At 34.9% G+C, this 21056-nt stretch overlaps 1 protein-coding gene across 1 annotated transcript; it reads right to left on the reverse strand.

The window, feature by feature from the left end:
- Positions 1–10511: 10511 nt before the first annotated feature.
- Positions 10512–12371, reverse strand: LOC131145974 (protein ASPARTIC PROTEASE IN GUARD CELL 1-like). The gene has a single exon (XM_058095176.1). The coding sequence runs from the start codon at positions 12124–12126 to the stop codon at positions 10603–10605; it is 1524 nt and encodes a 507-aa protein (XP_057951159.1). The 5' UTR covers positions 12127–12371; the 3' UTR covers positions 10512–10602.
- Positions 12372–21056: the final 8685 nt, after the last annotated feature.

Raw genomic sequence — 21056 nt, forward strand, 5'->3', positions numbered from 1 at the left:
AACAATATTGTTACACTTACCTTTGAAAGACTCACCTAATGATAGTGGTCATAAGGCTGTGAGCATGAGAATTGGGTTTTTTCCCCCGAAGGCTGCCATAAGAATCAAGATCGAGCATATGATCTTTAATAGCACTAATCCACCAATAAATCATATGATCAGTATTTTGTGTGTGATTTATTGAAATTTAATTAAATGACCTAATTCAAGGATTTAATCAATTATGGCTCACTCAAAGGGAAAAACGAAACTTTTCAAAATTCCTCTGGTTAAGTGTTGGGAAATTTTAGATAAATTTTAAAACTTTTTAGAATAATTCCTTTTTTTTTTTTACAAATTTATTTCCTAATACACATAAGACAACACTATTCTTAGCACAGTAAAATGTAAGAGAATTTACATTGCTTTATTTTTTATTTTATTTATTTAAATTTATTATCTCTAATTATATTGTATATACATATCAATGTGCACACATTTTTTCCAACATTAATTTCCATAGAGGTTTCAATGGTCAATTAAAATAACCCACACCTACCATCAATGTGGCTTCTTGTTGACCAACATTTTCTAATTTCTAGATGTACTTGTGTGTGTGTTTGTGTGTGTCAGCACGGTCGAAATGATAGATACCATCATGCATACGCAATGCATGCGTCTTTATTTAATATTTTTAAATTTAATAAATTACTACTGTTTTTATAAATTTATTAACCTCTACTGTTTGGAGTGAGCATTAAATTTGAATTTGTAAATATATTTTAATGATTGATTAATATTAATATAAAATCTTTTGAGAATAAAAAAAAATAGATTGGAAATGTAACAAATGTGTGCAATTATTGAAAGCAAAACATTATAACAGGCAGGAGACATTAATGAGTTGTCCTATGTAAACTATGCCTTTCATACATAGAAATGAAATGAATTTGTGCAAAATGAAATCGAACCTGTCATGATCATCGTCGACTAACAATTCTACATAATTCTCTTTCTTATTATTAAAGGGCATAGACACTATCAGAAACATATTTGCACAAGTTTTTTTCCAATCAAGAAAATAATTTTAAAAATAATTTATAATAAATATTGTAACAAAAATAATCAATTAATTGTGAACACATATAACAATAACGTCTCAAAGTTACACAAACAATTTTTCAATAATTCGTAATTTACTGCTATCACTCTATTAAGCATAAGTTTGAAACTTTAAAAACACTAAGAAAAGCAAAGAAAAATATTAAGAAATCCGTATTTTTATGTTTAGTTATAAAATATATATATATAATAAAAATAAAAATTACACTAAATTCATGAACAAAATTTTAATTCTACTCATCATTAATATTTAATTTTTCATATATTTTTTTAATCATATTATAAAATTTTATTTTCAACAGTATTTAATATGGAATAAAAATATAATAGAAAATAAGTTTCCTTCTTTATTTTTTGTAAATAATTTTTTTAATCTAAACACACCTTTATGTCGGCTATATATATATAGCCACTAGACGTAAGTTCGGGTGGTAAGGGCTGATTCTCACAAGCCGCTTGATGGAGAGGTTGAAAATTCAAACCCTATCATTTCGAGTACATATTCACGATTTACTCATGTACGTGTGGAGGACATCATACATGCAAATGCAAGCGATTAGTCTCTCTTATCTGTCCCGTGAAGTTGTATGCCTCAAAAGGGAGTGTATGGTGGTGATAGAGATGAGACGAATAGGACGAAATCAAAAATGTATGTAGCGATGAGAGAACCCCCGTATGTGTGTCTATATATATATATATATATATATATATATATACCGTACGAGGTGGGAAAGAGATTGGGCGGCAGGGCACGAGCCCCAAGGAGGAGAGGACAGGACTTCTTGGACCATTAATGGTTAGTGACATAAACCATATTTTTAAATAAATTAGTTTTGGTTTGACGTGACCGCACCCATCAACTTGCAAGCCCATGACTATGATGGGAAAGCACATATTTTTTAATTTATATTTTTTAAAAAAAATTAGAATATAAGAAGTCGAAATTAAGCATAAAATAAACTATTTTACAATTTAAAAGTTATAGCAATTAAAATAAATAAGAGAAGACAGACTTCTTCAAGCTTTCTTTTTATCTTAACCTGAGTTGTATTAATTAATTTATAATTTTTTTTTTTTCGTCTTTTAGGAGGAAGTTTCTCGTTTTGTCTATCTTGTAGAAAGTTCAAATAAATACCTCAAAACGATTAAAAAAATAATAGAGCAGTTGCATTATTTGTTGGTATTGCTTTATCAACATATAAAAATGAGATTGTACAGAAAGAAAAAATGATGTCCAAGTCAGTCCTGTTAATTGGATTAATAAAAAATAGATAGTTAAAAATCTCATTAACTGAACCCTAAACCAACCAAAAAGGATTTTGATTTAATCAGTTAAAAGATTTAAACAAATTTAATATTTATATAATATTTATATATGATATATATAATTATTTATCATTAATTTATATTTTAACCAAACTCAAAAAATAAACCAAAACTCGAAAATTGAAAAACGAAATTGAACAAAATTGAAATCCGAACTGAACCGAAACCGACCAAATTTACTCAACTAAATCAGGTTTGGGAGTTGATCCGTTTATAAACGGGTCAACTCAGACCCGACCTATTTATTAAACGAGTTTGGTGAATTCAGGTCGAATCATCCATTTATGACCCGTTAAAAAATAAAATTGAGCGTTTTTGTTTTTAAATGTCACTTTATATGAAATGTTTAAACAAATTTTAAATAAATAAATTATATTTTTTTAAGCGTGTGACCAGTCTATAATCTATTTATTAAGCAGACGGGTTGAATTTACATAGTATTAGTAGTCACCTATTAATAAACGGGTCAACTCAAACTCAAACATGTTTAACCCCGACCAATTTATGACCCACCCGAACCCGACCCATTAATTAACCTATTTTGCTATCCCTCTGCATCAATTAAACACACAACCTACAAATAATATTACAATGATAATAACCAAACTAAGGATAGTGTATCCAATTAAAGATTTTGGGACTTGGTTTATATAAGAAGCTCAATGCATAATCTACACAAATTAAATCCAAATTTTGAATTTCATGTTGTGGTACACAAAGTATGAAATCATAAATTTAAAAAATAATAAAAAACATGTTTTCAAACTTTCTCTACAAATTTTTAAAAACCTAAAAAATAATAAAAATATAAAAATACACTCTCAAGTTTTTATACAAATTTTTAAAAATTAAGAATAAGAATTTACTTTTGATAATTATTTGAAACCCAGAAATAAAAATTAACATCTGGTTCATCTGAACCCGTACGTAAATGGGTGCGTCATGCATTGTTTTTAAAGTGTTTTTCAACGAAAAGAAAGCATCAATAATGAACGATTGCCGACAATCAAGGGAGTGGGCCCCACTGCCACTTCTCCTTTACATAAGGCCCATGCGTGGACCGTGACCGTGAGCGCCTCTTCAAACTTCAACCAAGACCATCGACCTTTCTTTGCCGCCCTCCATATTTTGTGCGGGAAGGAAAATGGGTTAATGGGTCTTTTCTTTTCTTTTTTTTTTCTTTTTTAAAGAAGAGCTGCACCTCTATTTATTCATTAATAAATTCTCACTTTTATCGAATGAATACCGTGGTTACTTATAAATAGGTAAATAAATAATAAAGTTAAATTTATTCGATTGATAAATGAATTATAAACGAATACCTATTAAGGCCTAGGCGAGCCACATCAAGTGGTAAAGACAAACTTGTAACTTTAAAAACTCTAAAGTCACAGATTCGATTTTCTCTTGAGACATTACGTCGGTAAATTATCATGAGTGCGTTAATGGACGGATAACTTTCACCCTTCGAGTTTGGTGCCACACCATAGTATCCAATGTGACACAATGGTGGCTGGAGTTCTCGGGTTATAAAAAAATACTTATTAAGTATATGTTAAGAAATATATTATTTTATTTTATTTTATGTAATTTTATATATTATTTTTAAATTTTTATGTAAATTGAAATTTAAATATAGGGTATAAATTATTGGAAGAGGTCTCTCCAAAACTAAGGTCTTGAATTCAGATTTATATAAATTTAAATTTGATATGATACAAATTTGTATTAAAATTCATATAAGTTTATTCAAATTAAAAATTCAATGTCCAGAATTCAAGCTTCTAAAAAAATTCATAAGTACTAAATTTTATACAAATGAGAAATATAATTTTATATAAATCACAATGATATGAGCCGCTTAATAGAATTCAAATATGAGTATGATATCTTGTTTATAATATATTTTGAATTCTACATAAATATGGTTGCTTACAAATATTTTTCCTTATTTTCACTTACCTCCCACATTCTTAGACAAATATTTTTTCTAGAAAAATGTATTAGAAAAAAACAACAAAAGAAAAAACAAACAAAAAATACATCTTCATCATGAATTAATAAAGCTAAAGCTAAAGTTAAAGCAAAAGATTCCCGCAAATCCTAAATATCTTTCACGCCACGTGTTCTACATGCATCCATACAGCTAGATACCTAGATTTTTATTTTTATTTTTTAATTTAAAATAATTTTAATCAAAATTATTTGACAACAGTTCGGTAAAACTTTATTTTCAAAATTGATGTGTTCAAAAAGGTGTTAGATGGTTCAGCTATTTTTTAATAAAAGAAGGTAAATCGTCCAATATTCTGTTTTTTTTTAAACTAAAAAACTAGATTGTCCAACATCTTTTGTTCTGGGCGAGAGTCTTCGCCCGCTGACGTGTGGTAGTTAAAAAACGTTATCCCAAGTAGCATTTTTTGCTCCCTTAAATAATTTCTTCCTCCTTCCTCTTTGTCTGCAGTTCATAGAAGAGACCGAGAGCAAAGAGAGCTAAGAGGGGGGATGGAGATATGATGTGAAGCAAATCTTGCCCGTGAACGTTGAGTTCGGATTATACAATCCAAACATTCTGCCACGAAATGCAATCTGAACGTTGGGAAGGTAGTATATAAGGAACGGAAATGATATATTTTCCTACATCAAGTTGGTAAACTTAATTAGTTCTTGTTTTTATAATTTTAGTTGAGATTCTAAAATTTGAGTTAAAATTTGTACTAATTTGTAGTAGAAATTGGTATTTTATATCTTAAATTTGGTCATATTAAAGTTAATTTGATGATTTGAAGCATCCTTGTGGAACCCTCAAATTGAGATTAGGGTTTTTTTTTTTTTTTCTTGTCTGAATTTTTCATGTATAAATGATAAATGCATATTAAATTTATTTGAATAAATAGTTAATGCACATAAAATTTTGTGTTTGATAGCATGGAGTTATATTATATGATTAGTGTTTTTTAATCTTTTATTTTTGTTACAACAACATGTTTGTTTGTGTTTTAAATTTTTTATTTTTGTGGTAAAATTTGTAAGAAGAATCAAAATTTATGGCTATTGGTTGTTATGTTTAATTTTAATATTCAAAATTGATTTTTGTGTTAAATTATTCAATTTTATATAAAATTGTTAAGTATAATTTGTTGTATAAATTGTATTTGCATAACGAAATATTGAATCAATTAAATGCAGCAATCAATGATAAATCAAGAGAATAACACAACTATGCAATATGAATGAAAGCAATAGAAATAACACAAGGAATTACATAGTTTGACAATGCTTACATCCACGCCATATGTATGAATGTATAAAGTTGTGTATGAAAATTGGAAAAATAATGTGACTATTTGCCAATGGAAGTTGTTTTCTTTGAATAGGTACAAACATGAATGGGTGTACTTAATTTTAAGAGGAGATTCTACCGAATTTTTTACACGAGTTCGATGTAGAATAAATGTATAAATTTGTGTATGAAAGTTGTGAAAATATTGTGACTGTTTGCCAATGAATGTTGTTTTCTTTGAACACCGCAAGCATGGAATGGTGTACTCGATTTTAAGAGAAGATTCAGTCTAATTTTTCACACAAATTTGATTTAGTATAAATGTATAAATTTGTGTATGAAAGTTGTGAAAATGCTGTGACTGTTTGCCAATAAAAGTTATTTTCTTTGAATAGGTGCAAGCATGGATGGGTGTACTCAATTTTAAAAGGAGACTTTGCCGAATTTTTTGCACAAGTTCAATGTAGTATGAACGTATAAAGTTGTGTATAAAAGTTGTGAAAATATTATGATTGTTTGCCAATGAAAGTTGTTTTCTTTGAACAAGTTCAAGCATAGATAGGTATACTCAATTTTAAGAGGAGACTCTGCCAAATTTTTTACACAAGTTCGATGTAGTATGAATGTATAAAGTTATGTATGAAAGTTGTGAAAATACTATGACTATTTGCCGATGAAAGTTGTTTTCTTTGAACAGGTGCAAGCATATATGCGTATACTCGATTTTAAGAGGAGACTCTACTGAATTTTTTACACAAGTTTGATGTATTATGAATGTATAAAGTTGTGTATGAAAGTTGTGAAAATATTGTGACTATTTGCCGATGAAAGTTGTTTTCTTTGGATAGGTGCAAGCATGGATATTAGGTATACTCGAATTTAATAAAAGATTGTTAGCCTTCGTGGCTACATAATCATAATTAATATGTTTTGATGATATTAACCTATTTGTGGTTCCTAATGTTTCCTATCTTTGCAAATCATGTTTAGTACAGGTACAAGTGACAAATACATGAAGTACTAAATTAAAGGCAAAGATTGGACCGAGTAGACGTTATGTAGGAAAGATCAAAAGGATATTCAATCAAAAGTACTCAAACACATCCAATGAAGATAATGTTAAATTATATGCAATGGGGTTTGTTTGAGGTAGGAACTATTATAACTCTTGCGATTTTGTTTCACACATGATTACTAAGAAAGAGTTGAGCAAAATGCATGTGCATATTAGGATACAAGAGTATAAAGGATTTCACAAAGTCACAAATTCAGTCCTTATGGTTTTCAAAAATAAAACAAAGAGTTTGACAAAATATCCTATACTTAAATATGTTTTCAAATGGGACAAGTATTAAGTGGTATTTGGGTTATAATCTTTTATATACTTGGTCCAAAACAAGTTTTATGTCCTAAAGCCTCAAGAAAATTAAGTATATATTCATAAGGATAAGCTTTAAATCATATTTGTCTTATAATCTTTTACAAACTTGGTTCTAGTTGGGTTTAAAACCTCAGTTATGCACCTATCATATTTCCTAAACACCCTTTGGTATTTAGGGCATAACTTTTGTTAGAAAAGTCTAAAAAGGACAATCTTGGTATCTATGAAAAGCTAAGAAAAAATCCCACAATTTTCTTGTTGATGACTTTTTCTGATTTTGGGTAATCGTTGACGATTTGGGGTAATTCGTCGACAAATGTAGGCAGAATGTTAATAGTCGACGAATGGGGGTAATTAGTCGACGAATGGGGGTCAATAGTCGATGAATGGGATCAAATAGTCAACACTTGGCATCGAGATTCAGTCCCCAATGGCTATAAATGGTTAGTTTTTAATTTAAACATATAATATATCACCTCAACAGCCATAAAATGGCTAGTAGTCCATTTTGCCTATAAATCAAGTTCATAGACTTGATTAAACATGGTTTCAATTATTTTTACATGAATTTAGTGATAAACATCTTTTTATACAAAACCTAAGCACTTTGCATCTTAGTTCTTCATTTCAAGTGCTCAATTCTCTCTTACTCACTAATCTTGTTTGATTCATTCCTTTAGAAAATATTATGAGGTTTGTTTTGTAATCAGGTCATTTGAGGAGTATTGTGTTGTATACCCACCTTCTTGTAAAAGGTTATTTGTAAACCATTTGGTAAAAATTCTTAGTGAACCATCTTGCAAGGCATCTTGGTGATCCTTGTGGCTCTTGGTGAGCATTGAGAAATTTGTTCCCGTGTTGTCAGGCTTCTCCTCCGGTGAAGGAGTTCCTTAGTGGATTGTGGATTCCTTGAGTTGGTCTCAAGGCATGGACATAGGCTTGGTACCGAACCGAGTTAAAATACCCGTGTTAAGTTTTCTCTCCCTATACTCTTCATTTGTGTCTTGTGCTTGATTTACTTTACTTATATTGTGATATAATTGCTTGAATCTAACCAAGAATTTTATTTTATAAAGAAATTCGTAAATACGCGAAAGAGTCCATTTACCCTCCCGCCTCTTGACTCTATACACCAGGGATGATAAGTAGTATCGGAGCATACCGCACTGTGAGAGACTGCCAAATTTTTTACACAAGTTTAATGTAGTATAAATGTATAAATTTGTATATGAAATTTGTGAAAAAAACTATGATTGTTTTGCCAATGAAAGTTATTTTTTTCCAACATGTGTGGTCAAAAAACTGTGCATATTGGAAAAAAATAACTTTCATTGGCAAAACAATAAAAAACTGTGCATATTGGTGTTTTTTTTTTTTTTTTTCACATCTCAGTGCCCACGAGCAATAGTTTGTTTTGTTATGTGTACAACTAATTTTCCATAGTTTTAAGTCCATGTGCATTAAGAGTTTTTTTAATTCGAGTAAAAAAAAAAGTAAATTAAAGAAGAAATGTCTTTTAATCCAATCTAGTCAAATGTTGTTTCATATTGTCTAATTTTTGTTCTTACAACCAGACGCCTAGTTTTAAACATACATATTGTTCTGTTTCAATGTAGGACCTTCCATAATCAAACAATTAGATATAGCCAAATATCTATGCCGACTAGGATATTGTATTTACTAAACAAGAAGCTTGATGATTGGTTGATGAGAACTTATATAATGCTAAGAAATCGTGAAAAGTGGACTCTCCTGCTTTGGAAAGTTGCTTTGGGGTGGCATGTTGGTTGTCCAAGTCACATTCTTCTTTGGGGGTAGTATGATAGTGCTCGCAGGTTTAACAAATCCCACAAAACCAAAAAAAAAAATTTGTGTAAATAATGTGGGGAAAAAAAAAATACTAATCTGAGTATATTCAAGGTTGGTTGCCCTAAATTCATTTTCTAATCCAAAAAAAAAAAAAAACACCTAACCAGGGGAATGATGGAAATGAGAGATAAGCATTAAAGGCTTTTTAACCCATGGTGGATATCATAGTTTAAAGAATTGCTGAACCTAAACAACATTTTTATTGTCACATGTTCACCTTACCACAGTGGAGTCCCATATAACTAGGTTGGAACATAGCTTAAGTCTTAAGATGTAAGGTAGAAAGTTTTGGTGACTAGGGGAGATGCCCAGAGAGAGAGAGAGAGAGAGATCATGAAATTGTCCTTCTCCTTATCTTCATGTGGTTGTTAACTTTTTGATTTATACTAAATTCAGATTTGATGATTTTATGCCCTTGTAAAATAAGGCAAAGAAAAGAAAATTAACTTGTTGAAACTTTCTTGAAGTGGTGTTGTATGACGATCCCTTCTTATTACATGGTTTGACTCTTGAAATCGGTATGCAAAACACATAAGAGAGTAATAGATGAAAGTTTGATGGAGGATTATGTTAGGGATGCTTTTTAGGGTTTCCTTTAAATAAGCTTACCTCATGCTATCCCATTCTTTGGTTAATATTCTCTTGTTTCCAATACTACGTACTCTTTCTCCTCCTACAAGACCAAATTAATTATACCCTCGTAAATTTTACTTATAAAGTGTTTTATTCAAAGGTTGATTTCGACAAAGTTGACAAAAAATAGTTTCCAAAAGTGCAGAAGTTGTAATTTGTAGACAACATTTTGGAGGAAGGTAAAATGTTTTAAATCTCTCCCAAATGGTGGCACTATGTGCGATCTCTTACTTATCTCATGCTGCTAATGAGATATTAACTCATAATTTGAATAAAATAGGGAAAAATTTATTTTAATAATATGATAAATTATTATTAACAAAAAGGAAGTTCAGCTAGCGCATGCATGGATGATGCAAAAAACTTTATTCCAAATAATATTTTTTAATTAAAAAAGCTACTTAGTGTAGCGTCTTTTATTAAAAGACACTGGATGGTCCAGTGTCTTTTCCAATATTTTTTTGGACACATCAATTTTAAAAATAAATTTTATGTCATTGAATTTGATATATATATATATATATATATATATACATACACATATCCTTCCACGTTATTTAATGAAAAACAAGAACAGTAACTGAAACAGTAAAAAAAACACAAGTAACAGAAGAACCCCCTTGGCCCCATTAGACCAGACCAGACCGCATTACATGGCTTTTAAAGTTTTACCATTCCCCTACCCCCACCTGTCCCAGTCCACCGCTAATAATCAACCACGTGGCAAACTGCTGCCTAAAATTAACTTCACACTTGTTGGGGATGGGCCCCAATCAATCACCACCCCATCCACTTGCCTTCCAGACACCACCTACGCTTTCGATGCTACTAAATACCCTTCTGACCCCAAAAAAAAAAAAAAAAACCCTACCCCTATTTTACCACACATTAAAATTTAAAATACATACAGAGCAGAACTTACAGTAAATTCCAAAATTTTAATTTAACTCACTCTCTACTCTCAACCTTTCTTTTTTCTTTATTTTGCCCTTTTTCTAAACTCCAGGTCTTAACATTTATTGGAAGAGAAGCTCACGAGCGAGTTTGCCAGGTCATAGGTCACACGTGTCCCTTGCTGCTGTATGTTCCCAATTATCGATAGAGACGACGTCGTCGGGGCAAACGCAAAGCAAAACGTCCCCGCCGAGTCCACCGGAATTAGGTAGTTCTTCGCCGGCAGCTGCAGCACGTTCCCGCTCACAAAGCGAAACGACACCGTTGGCACTGTCACCGTCGTCTTCGACGACAGATCGTAGCACGTGTCGAATATGGCCACCCTGCCCGCCCGGGTCAGCCCCTGAGTCCGCTTCACGAAAGCGTCTCGCAGCGAGCTGTATGCCTCCGACTGCAGCCGAGTCACCGCCGTGCCGGAGTCCACGATGATCCCGCCGCCCCCATTCCCGGACACCTGGAACGTAGACTGCGGGATCTGTAGCAACTCGCCGCCGACGCTGATTCCAGACAGTCCCACGTAGTAGAACGTCTCCATCTTGGCGTTTCGCAGCAGCGGTGCAGTGGCCGAATCGGCGGGGTGCGCCGAATTGAAGTCCATAGTCGACGATGAGCTGGAATCCCGATCCACGAAGCAGTAGGAGAACGATTTGGCCTTGATCTGGGAGTTGAAAGAGAGCGAGCGGCGGCCCAGGCCGAGCAACCCGGCTGAGCCGACGAAGAGACCCTCGTTATCGTGGCCGCATCCTATGGCGATGTTGGGCACGGACCCCGATGACCCGAACGACATCGTTTCGGAGGCGTAGTTGCCGACGGTGTACGAACCGTCGCCGTACGCTACCTGGTACTCGCAGTAGTTATTCCGGCAAGTGGAGCTCTCGAGGGCGGAGCATTGGGCGGTGCTGCAACCGAGCGTCTTGTACGACGACGAGCCTTTCGGGTCGAATACCGGGTCCGCCTGGGAGTAGCAGTCGGAGCAGGGGAGGCACTGGATCCAGTTGATGTCGCTGCCGGTGTCGGGGACGACGTATAGCTGTTTCGCCGGAGTCCCAAATCCGATCCGGGCGAAGTACTCGCCGGAGCCGTGGCTCATCCCGGAGACCACGGGGCTCTGGATTTCGTCCATTTGGAGCTCCTCCTGTCGGGGCCTGAGATCCGAGGGGCGGACGCCATTGACGGCGAGGTCGAGCTTGGCGTTGAGGAAATCGACGCGCGCGCCGTCGCGCTGGAGGCGGGAGAGGAGGAGGGATCTATAGTCTGGGTGGGGGATTTTGCGGAGGAAGCTTCGCGGGAGAAGTCGCAGGGATAAGGTGGAGGAAACTGCCGGACCAGAAGCAGAAGCGGAGGGAACCACGGCGGTGGCGTTGGGGGGTTCACGGCGGTGGAGGGAGGTCATGGTCTGGGAGTTGAAGGAGAGGACGCCGAGGGTTTTCTGAATGGATCCCGTGACATCAAACTCTGTGGTAACGGAAAGACTGTCCGACACCAAGCTGCGAGAGGCAGCAAAGGGAATTTCATCCAGGGTCGAGAAGACGAAGAGGGAGAAAGTAAAGAGAAATGGCACCAACACTGCTCCTCCCATTTTAGCTGCAGAGAGCGAGAGAGAGAGAGAGAGAGAGAGAGAGAGAGAGGGTCACGCAAGGCTTGGTGTTGCAGGGGAGAAAACAAATTCAGAAAAGATATATAGAAAGAAGAAAGGGTGGGGGGAGCTGAGGGGGTGTCCGATCTTTGGACCCAACAGGGCTGCTTTATATTAAGATCCTGCCAAATGAATGGTACAGCAGCGTGAACAGTGATGATAAGGCGGGCACTCTTTTTTGTCTGATAACTACAGAGAGAGAGAGAGAGGAGACACTTAAGTACTAGTTACTCCTGCTGTATAATTTTGAAACAGTTGGACGTTAAAGTCTTGCATGGGAGCGTCATAAATGATTATTTAACTTGGGTAGCTGGCTGCACATTAACCTGCAGAACAGTTGATGAATGAGTGGTCTCGATGCGTTCAATTTCGTGTTTTCTTTTTTAATGCAATTCTGAGGATTATTTATGGGCGTTCGAAAAAATAGGTACACAGATATCACAGGCCGGCTTCTATTGGTTTTCGTTTAATTTAGTTCAGTCTGAAATTTTGTGGACCAAAACGTTTCTATTTCCAGCACACTTATCTTTTTCCTTTTTTTTTGAATGATCGTGAGAACTCCTGTGTTGGTTTTGGTACAATCTCACGAGGAAGGGTGTACTGGTGATTTAAAATTTTTTCTATTTCACAATTTTAGGATTAATTTAGAGCAGATAATAAAGTAAACCAATAAATGCAACTGTAATTTAAATTACACAATTAAATCAATCAAGCATGTATAGAAAAACGAGTAAAGTAAAAATAATACCGGATATGTTATCGAGATTTGACAAAAGTGCCTATGTTCCTGCCTCAACTCGCAAGTCCTAGGATTACCACTATTACTCACTTAATTAGTGGAGCGGCACCATTTACAATCAGGTCAAATTATCAGAACTGACTTCAACATTTACAAACTCTCCTTGCGGGATAGAGAAGGCCCTACCGATCCTTACGAGTTAAATCAAACTCCCTTAGGTCACGCTTGGAATACAACAAATTTAAAATATAAATTTCGTGTATAAAATATATGTTTCTCCAACAAGCAAATTTGTATCAATACGCACAATACAACTAATGCACTCACAGATGATAAGATAATAATGCTTAAGTGAGATTTCGTTAATCAATGTATTAACTCTCAACAATATGTATATCAATATGTGTATATAAGAGTGCGACCTTTGATTTTAAGATAATGTATTTACAATATGAATATTCAAAACATCTCCACAATCCTAAGCAAACATCCCAAGAAATATTTTTCAAATATCAAGCACAACGGATATTAGGGTTTAAGTTTGTTAAAAATGATTTTATCAAAACACAAAGAAAGCTTATGAAACTTGCAATAAAGATGCAAGTTCTTAAGCCAATGAAGAGTTATTCCCAATCAAATATTTATAAATAAAAAATCATGGGAAAAACTTTAAACTACTCTCCAAAATCAACAATCAACAAATGCAAGTATGAGAGAGTTGTTAGCTTGCAAAGAGAATAAATTAATACCCACAAAAATAATCTCTCTCAAAAATATGTAATTTAAATAAAGGAGATTTTGCAATATGCTTTGTAAAAAATGGGAGTATGAAAGATTTAGCACAATAAATTTTTAGAGAAAAATTTTGCTAATCTATATGCTAATTTCTATGTAATTACGACAAATGAGGGGGTATATATAGAGTTGGGCAAAAATATAACCATTGGGGACATCAAGGGTATTTTGACAATTGTTTAATTGAGTTTTATGAAAATTAACTTTGATTTACTGCGGTAAAAAATTGCCAACCTGAGAGGTTTCAGTTGACCATTTTCAAGATTCGGTTGACCGTAGTACTGTGTTTGGTCGACCAAGTCAATTTTGAACTAGAAATATGGTCGACCGTCTCAAGGTGATTTTCGAACCCTTCGAGGTTCGGTCGACCGAGACAAGTTTGGTTGACATTCTTCACAGGTTCGGTTGATCGTAACCAAATGAACTAACAAATTTAGTCGACCGAGTGTACGGGGTGTTAGGCACGTGGGGATTTGGTCGACCGTAAGTGTCACGTTCATTTTATGATGGTCGACCGAATAAAGTCAAAGTGTTGACTTCAGTTCGGTCGACTGTAGGCTTTATATAACTTTGGGTTCGGTCGACAAAGACCACTAAAAATATGCATTTAAGTCTTGTTTTGGTCTCTGTGCTTCATCAACCTAGTGTGACTAAGCATAAGGCATTTTGGGTTATATGGGTGATGATTCCTATGGTCATTCTAAGGCCTATTGAGAGTTAACCCCAAAAATCCGACATCAATCGACCGAAGGTGATCCCTAAGGTCATACTATGGTTTTGAGCATTTAATTCTTATCATGGATGATATGCAAATATTATAGACCCAAAATATAAAACAAAATGCATTTTACAATAAGAACAAATGTCTTCAATCTTCTTGCTCGTGTGTCTTCATGGAATACGCCAGATACATATGATCTTGGAGTTTCTTCTCGCTTCCAAGTCCCTTGATCTGATGTGTGTTGAAATTTAGACTTATTCACAAACTTAAACACACATAAGATACTGGTGCTTTGTCAGCATCAAAACAAAGATAGGACTCAAAAGGTCAACATCCTGTAATGCCCCGACCCGCCACGTGGGCCCGGGGTGCTACTTTAGTGACGTCTACGTACCTGATACCACATTATCATAATAGATACAGTGGAAATAATGAAACATTCTCCAAACATATGTTACCAAAGTTCTAAATTTCCTTTGTACATAAAGGTTTCCAAACATCCATATTACAACCCTACCGAAAAAGGACAACTAGCTCAATCCATACAACCATAATACAAGTACAGCGACTTATAGCATAATTTACATACACTAGAGCTCATACAAATACTCACAAAAAGAGACTATTCTAACTTCCACCCCCTTTATCCTGCTAAGCATGATTCCTGGTATTTTCTAAAAAGATGATTTGCATATTGGGGTGAGACACTTCTCAGTAAAGAAGATTAAGTTAATATCAGTGTGTGGTCAGCATGCATTTAGTGTTTATAGAAAACACTCATCCTTCATTTAACCAAAAATAGCTATTTTACATTATGCTTACTTTTCACAATTGAAAATGCTTGCCTCGTTTCCATAGTATAAATAGATCAATGAATAAGTGACATCATTTACATAAATCAACAAATATGCATAAAAGACAATCCTTGTGACTAATTCCATTTACTTCCCTCATGACACGGGTTGTGCAGACCGAAGGCTGGAGTAAGCCTGGGGTGATCAACCAAGACTAAGTGTAACGACCTGCTCCTTTTTCACATATATATTTTTTTTTATATATATAAATATCATCACATTATACATCCCAGCTCAGCAGGTCACAATCCACCTGGGCCCATGGGCACCAAGGATATGACAAAACATACAGCAGAAGCCTACGCAGCAGAAAGTATAAAATCATATACATCTCATCATAATGTGCATAACACATACCAGAGTCACTACAATTACTATCTCACAGTATATACATCTCAAAAATGAAATCTAGGGACAATCCCCCACAAAACCTAACTGTCCCTACCAAAAACTTACCCTTCCAAAGAGGGCAAACAACTGATCTAGATCAGCGGGGCTTTTCCCGCTCTCCTATCAGGGGCTCCTGAAAAATGTATAAGATTTAGGGGTGAGACACCTCTCAGTAAGGGAAATAAACTAATACCAGTGTGTGGCAACATGAGTATTCTGTGTTCTACATATACCATACATAACATATTCAATACTGTTTATCAAATATGGGAAAATATATGCATATCAACAAATAGCAGAATATACTGCATTTTCATAAACATATCTCATCTCATACACTAATAATAACATAAAACAATCCTGGTAGGTTAGCTGGCTGTTGTCATGTATTACCCCCACATGACTGGGTTGTGTGGCCCGAAGGCGGGACCTGACAATGGTTGGCCGACCACTGCCAAGTCAAACAGTAGTCTGTAGGTCCGATGGGTCTACCCAGACTGGTCCGTACACCAGGGGCGATAACAGCACACTTCTTGAAAATAACCACATCGACCATCCAATCTCACACCACTCCGTACAGTGGCGTTAACACAGATATCATGATCACAAGGACCATGGACACATAGCAACGGTACCGTGCAAGTGCTAGCCTAGACCAAGCCAACCAGGTTCTGATATCATATACATATACTAAAACCGTGATACATAAATATCTCATATCATTTATTTTCACATCAATCATATCATTTTACATATATACGTGTATCATGAAAATCATCGCCCCGTACGCCGGTATTACACATTTTAACATAGCACGGCTCGTACGCCGGCAAATCACATAGCACAGCCCGTACGCTGGCAAACCACATAGCACGGCCCGTACGCCGGCAAATCACATAGCACAGCCCGTACCCTGGCAAATCACATAGCACAGCCCATACGCTGGCAAATCACATAGCACGGCCCGTACGCTGGCAAATCTCATCCACACAGCACGGCCCATACGCCGGCAAATCACATATACATATAAAAATATCTCAGCCCGTACGCCGGTTTTCCATCATAGAAATCCAAATCGTCCCCATTCCAAAAAAAAACAATATTTCACAACATTTTTAAACTCATGCCACACTAAACAAATTTTCTATGTATTCAACATATCATCATTTAAACAGTATTTTCCAAATATGAATCATATATATAAATATATTTATTTTTCTTGAAACCAGGTGCTATATATATATACATACATTTTCTCAAAACAAAACTAGCTTAGTTTATCCCCTTACCTGATTCCTGAAAAGCCCCTAAGAAAATCTTTCCCGTACCCACAAGGTTCTCAACTCAATACCCTGAAAATGAAAACTCGCAGAATTAAAATTTAGTATTTTCGTACGTACAACATTTTCTATAACTACCACTAAGTCAAATTCGACTTAAAAAGTCTTACCTCAACTTAGGGATGATTCCTAACGTTCCCAATCAATACCCTGGAACTGAAAATTTCCAGTATTAAAGTTCAGTATTTTTACGCGTATATTACTTTCTTCAACTGTCAAAAATCCAAATATTGAATATAAAGCCTTACCTTGGATTTGGGATGAAATCCAACTTCGTTTTCCTGACGATCTGTTCTGGCAGACTTGTAGAGAACTTCGCCAGGAGCGTCGTGGTGGTTTCGGTTTGTCGATTCGGCGTAAAACTAGCCCGGAATCGAAGAGAGAGAGTCGTAGGAGAGAGAGAGAGAGAGAGAGAGAGAGAGAGAGAGAGAGAGAGAGAGAGAGAGAGAGAGAGAGAGAGCACTTCCAAAAAAAATATAAGCAAGCTTCTTGAAGAAGCTTGTGTTATTTTATATATAATAGTAAACCTTAATTAAAGTATAGCTTCTTGAAGAAGCTTTCATACTTTATATATATATACACACACACACACACACACACACACACACACACACACACATATATATATATATATACATGCTTTAATATTTATATATATATATTTGTTCCTATTCATTTTACTTATTAATTTAATTAATTAATTTTATTTTATTATTTTATTATTATTATTATTTTTAAATTTTATTTTTTTTTCCCGGTTACTACACTAAGTCAAAACATACGTTTGGATCTAACTCCGTCTACGTAGGCATCCACAACTTGCTTGCGGGGTTCTGATTGCCCTACCACATCCTAAAAGTTCGGACTTCCAAGGAAGGTACACCCTCTATCAAGGCTAATCGGCTGAAACCACCCTATACTGCTATCTAGAACAATGTGCCCGCACATGGTCAAATACTAAATCTCTAGCAATGGTATCGTGCTCATAATATAACTGGTCTTCAGGGTTCCTAAAACATATCATGCAATTTAAGTTATAAAACTATATTTCAAACTCATTTCATATAAACCCTGTCATTTAATACTCTCGTTAAAACATAATCCTAGCTCTCGCGGCTATCATATAAAACTTGGCTCACATCCGTTAAACATAATTCTAGCCCTCGCAACCTTAAACATTAGCCTGGCCCTCGCATCAGTCATATAAAACTCGGCTCATAGCCGCTATATCAAATCCCAGCCCTTGCATGTGTCATAATAAATCCCTGTGTTTTGATAAACAATTCTCGTGTAGTGATCCAAAAGAATAAATAAATAAATAAATAATTAATTAATTATTATTATTATTATTAATTAAATTATATAGTATAATATATTATATAGGTTAACCAAAAGCATCCTGAAGCTTCAAAAGAAGCTTCAGGCAATTGGAATTAAAAAAGATAAGAAGCCCTCCACCAAGTCTTTATTTCTCTTTCAGGTCCCTCCGTCACTCTCACTCCTTAATCTCCGTCTCTCTCTCTCTCTCTCTCTCTCTCTCTCTCTCTCTCTCTCCTTATTTTCTCGACCAATATTCAGTCGATCGTAAAACGGAAGGTACCGCTGGATTCCAATCTCCACCACCGACATTCCTATCAGAGTGGATTGGTCGGGGGAGCGGCGTAGGCACCACTCTTGTGGAAAGGTATATTCCCTATATTTCCTTAATTTCTCCTTAGATCTTTAGCTAAATCGATGATCGGGTACCACCACGGGGTCTTAGTCTCGATCGTCGTCATTTTGGCCAGAGTAAATTTTCAATTTAGGTTTCTTAGGCATCACTCCAAAAGTGGGATTTGGGGAATTAAGTAAATTGGTTATATTTGAGAGTATAATTATTTATTTGGAATTTATGGGCCTAGGAAATGTTAAAATAGTATTTTATTTAGGGTTGATTTAATTAAACTAGGATTATTGAATCAGGGTTCAGGTAAGCGCCGCAGGCATCTTTTCGGGATCCCTGTTGGTGTAGTTCAAGAAATCAGGTAAGGGGGAATATATATTAAACCAGTATTTCATGAATTAAAGATATAAAAAAATAGATAATTTATGTATATGTATACGTTTTCTTATGGGTTAAAAATGCCAACCGTTTAAATTATGATTTCTGAGCCTAGGGTTGTTTTATTAGTTATGTATATGTGAAAATGAACTGATGAAAGTGAAATATTTTTCAGAATAATTATGTAAGAAATTAAAGGTATTTTTCTAGTATGTGAATGTTAAATATAGGTTAACATATTTTGCAGGGAATATATATGAATTATACTGCTAAATAATGTGGCATGAGTAAATAGAATTCTGTGTGGAATTATGTTATACGTATGAAATGAATGTTTTACAGGAAATGCGCTAAAATGAAAAAGTTATATGAAATATGTTGTATGTGAGTGTTAATACAACCATGGAAACAAAAATAGTTGAAAGATGTAGGGACTAACACAAAAACAGTTGAAAGATGCTGTGTAGCAGATTAGTGCATTTCTATGTGGATTAACACAAAAACAGCTGAAAGATGCTGAGTATATTATGAAATGAAATGAAAATGAGGATGAAATGGAAATGAATGAAATGAAAATGAAATGTGAAATGTGAAATGTGAACGATGTGAAATGGGAAAGAGCCACGTAAAGTGAATTGTTATGAAACGTCAAAGTTAAGAACATGAACAAATGAGAATTACAGAATAATGATAGACAAAATAAGGTATTATGGTAGTATCATTATTTATGCTTGTAGAACATGTTACGTTTGGGCGGGGCAAACTCTTCGTCCGAGGGCTTGCTGAGAAAGGCGAGTGCCCTGGTTAGTATCAAGTGTAGCAGTAGGCTGCATAACGTACTAGGGAAGAGGAAAACTACTTGTATGGGCGGGTAGATTTCCCTATTCTCGGGAGCCTTCACTGGTAAACCTTTAGATGAACTGTGTGAGCACGAGATTACTTCTTCACCAGAGGGCTTACCGAGTAAGGTGAGTGCCCTGGTCTGCTTCAGTTGTGACCTTCGAGTTGCCTAAAGTATCAGAGCATAGAGGTGCTACTTGTATGAGTGGGTAATCACCCCTATCCTTAGGTTTTTCTCATAGGTAAAATATATTACATGTGATTGATTAGGTTTAGAAAATGATTTCAGAAATTATGTTAAAGATTTGCAAATGTTGAATAGTATATTGATTATAATCTCATGTTGGTCACACGCTGATTTAATATATTGTTTCTTACCTTACTGAGATGTGTCTCACCCGAATACAAATTTATCTTTTTCAGGACCTCCACAAGATCGAGCTCAGAGAGCTCGAAGTTATTACAACATTTTTGGGTTATAGAAATGGGAAAGGGTATAATTTTGATGATATTTTTGGGATGTAAATATTTTATGATTTATGTTTTATGTTTTAAGTCTTCTGAGAATTGAATGGTTGTGAATACTAGATGTTGTAGATATGTAAATATGTGAATACAGGTGGATGAAAAGTTGAGTTTTGTATATGAATAGAAGTAGAAAACTCTGGTATTATATTGTTGGAAGATTATATTTATGTTTTCCGCTGCATAAATGATATTAAAATGTCGGTTAGCACGTAAATGAATGGATTAGTAGTACTTCGTGCCCACTTAGGGGGTCAGACATTACAAATGGTACCAGAGCAATGCCCAACCGAAAGTGTGATGAGATTCACATCGCCTGGTTATGGAAATGTCTGAGCATTAGGTTTTGAGATTCTGCAAACCCGGGGATGATTTATACCAGAATATAGGAATCAGTTAGGATAAAGACGCTAGATGGATAGGTTAGGTTGGGTGTTGAGAAGTATAGGATTTTGTTTATAGTTTAAAGGTGGAAATACGTAAATGATTTCCTGTGATTTTTCTAAAGTAGTCGACGACCTCAGAAAAGCCACGATAAACCTTAGATGATTTCGTTTTTGAGCTATGAGATTGGTCCTTATATGGAGAATTTGAGTGTATATTGGATTTAAATTTAATGATTATTTTG

This window comes from Malania oleifera, chromosome 13, assembly GCF_029873635.1.
Source record: "Malania oleifera isolate guangnan ecotype guangnan chromosome 13, ASM2987363v1, whole genome shotgun sequence".
Lineage (NCBI taxonomy): Eukaryota > Viridiplantae > Streptophyta > Magnoliopsida > Santalales > Ximeniaceae > Malania > Malania oleifera.